A 2,828-nucleotide genomic window follows, 5' to 3' on the forward strand; every position below is an offset into this window, starting at 1 on the left:
GGTCCGGGAGTCGGCCCGAGCCCGGATCCTGGCACCGAGCGAGGGAAAGCCACACGGGGGCGCCGGCGCGCAGGCCGCGCCGGGCGGTCCAAGCATGTCCAGCAGGGGGCGCTGCCGGCGGAGGCCCACCCGGGGCCGGCCGGAAGCCGGGCCGGAGGCGGCCGGGCGCCGTCGCGACTCCTCCCGCTTCCGCTTCCGCTGCCGCTGCCGCTGCCACTGCCGCTGCCGCAGACGCCGCGGCCCCGCGCCGAGCCGCAGAGCGCCGAGCCGCAGTCCGCGCCGCCGCCGCGATGCCGCTGGAGAACCTGGAGGAGGAGGGGCTGCCCAAGAACCCCGACCTGCGCATCGCGCAGCTGCGCTTCCTGCTCAGCCTGCCCGAGCACCGCGGGGACGCGGCCGTGCGCGACGAGCTGATGGCGGCCGTCCGCGACAACAGTGAGGCCCGCGGGAGCGCCGAGTCAGCGGCCTAGGCCTGGGCTGGCGGGGGGGGGGGGGGGGGGGGGACGGGGGGGAAGGCTCTGGCCGTGCGGGCCTCCCCGGCAGGCGGTGCCCGGGCTGCCCGGACGGGAGCGGGAGCCGCGTGCGAGGAGCCCGGGGGGCGGGGGGTGGGGGGGCGAGGGGGCGCCGGCGCGCCCCCGCCCCCGCCCGTGGGTAAGTCGGGGCCGCCCTCTCTGGCTCTCAGACATGGCTCCCTACTACGAAGCCCTGTGCAAATCCCTCGACTGGCAGCTGGACACGGACCTGCTCAATAAAATGAGGAAGGCCAACGAGGACGAGTTGAAGCGTTTGGACGAGGAGCTGGAAGACGCGGAGAAGAACCTGGGGGAGAGCGAGATCCGGGACGCCATGATGGCCAAGGCCGAGTACCTGTGCCGCGTCGGCGACAAGGTGAGTGGCCGTGGCGCGCGTCTCCGTGGGGCTCGCGCGGGACACCGGCTTCCGGGGGCGCCCGCTTCTCCCTCTCCTCCCGATCAGGCGCTCGGTCCCTACTAAATAAATAGCGTCTTTTTTTTTTTTTTTTTTTTAATATTTTACTTACTTATTCACTAGAGACCCAGAGAGAGAGAGAGAGAGAGAAGCAGGCTCCATGCAGGGAGCCCGACGCAGGACTCGATCCCGGGTCTCCAGGATCACGCCCTGGGCTGAAGGCGGCGCCAAACCGCTGAGCCACCCGCGCTGCCCAAATAAATAACATTTTTTTTTTGTTTTTAAAGATTTAATTTATTTATTCATGACTCAGAGACACACAGAGACAGAGAGAGAGAGAGGCAGAGACACAGGCAGAAGGAGAAGCAGGCTCCATGCAGAGAGCCAGATGCGGGACTCGATCACAGGTCTCCAGGATCACGCCCTGGGCTCAACCCCTGAGCCACCAGGCATCCCTATAAATAACATCTTTAAGAAAAAATTTATCTTAAAAAAAATTTAAAAATTACCTTCTTTTTAAAAAATAATTGCAGAGGTAATGTGCTCACCTGGCCTAATGCAGCAGCACAAAAATGAGTGACAAAAAGTCGATTTTCTTGCTACCCCCCCCCCCCCCTTCCTGGCCAGGTGTGTGTGTTCTGTGCTGTGTCCATGCCAGTAAGACCTTAAGGGCACTTGCAGAGATTTTTGTTGGTTTCCTGCTGTTACAAAGGTGGGATCATTCTCAGTGGTGCACACTTTTCTCACCTTGGCGGGAAGCATTGCTTCTGCTGAATTTGAAGAATTATCTCTACAAGTAATAGTCTCATTATAAGAAACTGAACATTACAGATAATGCTGAAGTTCTACTTGATTTTTATTTCCTAGCACCTCAAGGTAACCTTTTAGTTTTATTGTACATTTACAAGCACATAAATTAGGTAGTATTGTGTTTTTAAAAATTGTTTTTAGGGGCACCCAGCTGGCTTGGTCAGAGGAGCTTGTGACCCCTTGGTCTTGGAGTCATGGCTGTGAGCCCTATGTGGATATTACTTTAAAACAAACAAACACCAAAAATGTTTTGTTTTTTTTTAAAGTGAGACCATACTGTACTCAGGTGTTCCCATTTACTTTTTCATGCAGCATTGTATCAGGATCTTTCCACGTTAATGTACATGAATCTTGCTGATTCTGGTTAACTGCTAGCCAGTAGTCTGTTGTAGGGCTGTGCCAGTTTGCTTACCTCTTCAGCTGTTGATGGACACGTAGGTTTGTTTTCAGCTGTATTTGCTTGTACAAGACACTTTTGTAGAAATTTGATTGAATGTGTCTCCTGGGAGATAAATGCTAATGTTCTCTAGGGTATATTCTGGGAAATTCAATTGGTGGGACAAGGTTATGATGATGGTTGGTGAGATTGAGCCCCACAACCCCATGACTCACTTTGCACTCAGCGGGGACTCAGCTTGAGGATTCTCTCTCTCTCCTATATATATTCTTGCAAATGAATGAATAAATCTTAAAAGAAAACAGCTCCTAGTTTGTGTGGTTTTCTTGGATTTGAGGAATTTCAACAAGGACGTGCTTGAGTCAGCATTAGGAGTTATAAATTGGTGATGTGCCCATGTCATTTTCCATGTTTATTAAGTTGCATTTTTCTAAAAAAGAAGAGCTTTCTTTTTTTATTCCTGTTTACTCTCATCTGAGGTATATTATTTACTGTTACCTAATGGATTTTTATCATTCACTGTGTTACCACTGATCACAGTCATTACTCTTTCATGGTGCTCATCTTGTTACAGGCGTGTTAGTGGGAGCTCCTTCAAGAAGGCTTCTTTGTTGGACATCTCCTTGGTCTTCCTTATTTTCTCATATAGCTGGCTATTATAGGCTCACCTGTTATTTTTACTCTCCAAACCTGG

At 52.9% G+C, this 2,828-nt stretch overlaps 1 protein-coding gene across 1 annotated transcript in view; it reads left to right on the forward strand.

Moving 5' to 3' along the window:
• Positions 1–225: 225 nt before the first annotated feature.
• The window catches only part of PSMD6 (proteasome 26S subunit, non-ATPase 6), a 54,905-nt gene continuing 52,302 nt past the window's right edge, over positions 226–2,828 (forward strand). The window contains exons 1-3 of the mRNA XM_038565261.1: positions 226–435; positions 683–888; positions 1,051–1,104. Coding sequence (XP_038421189.1) covers positions 291–435; positions 683–888; positions 1,051–1,104 — 405 coding nt within the window. The 5' untranslated portion in view covers positions 226–290. The remainder of the gene's footprint in view (positions 436–682; positions 889–1,050; positions 1,105–2,828) is intronic.

The sequence above is a fragment of the Canis lupus genome, chromosome 20 (genome assembly GCF_011100685.1).
Source record: "Canis lupus familiaris isolate Mischka breed German Shepherd chromosome 20, alternate assembly UU_Cfam_GSD_1.0, whole genome shotgun sequence".
NCBI classification, from domain to species: domain Eukaryota; kingdom Metazoa; phylum Chordata; class Mammalia; order Carnivora; family Canidae; genus Canis; species Canis lupus.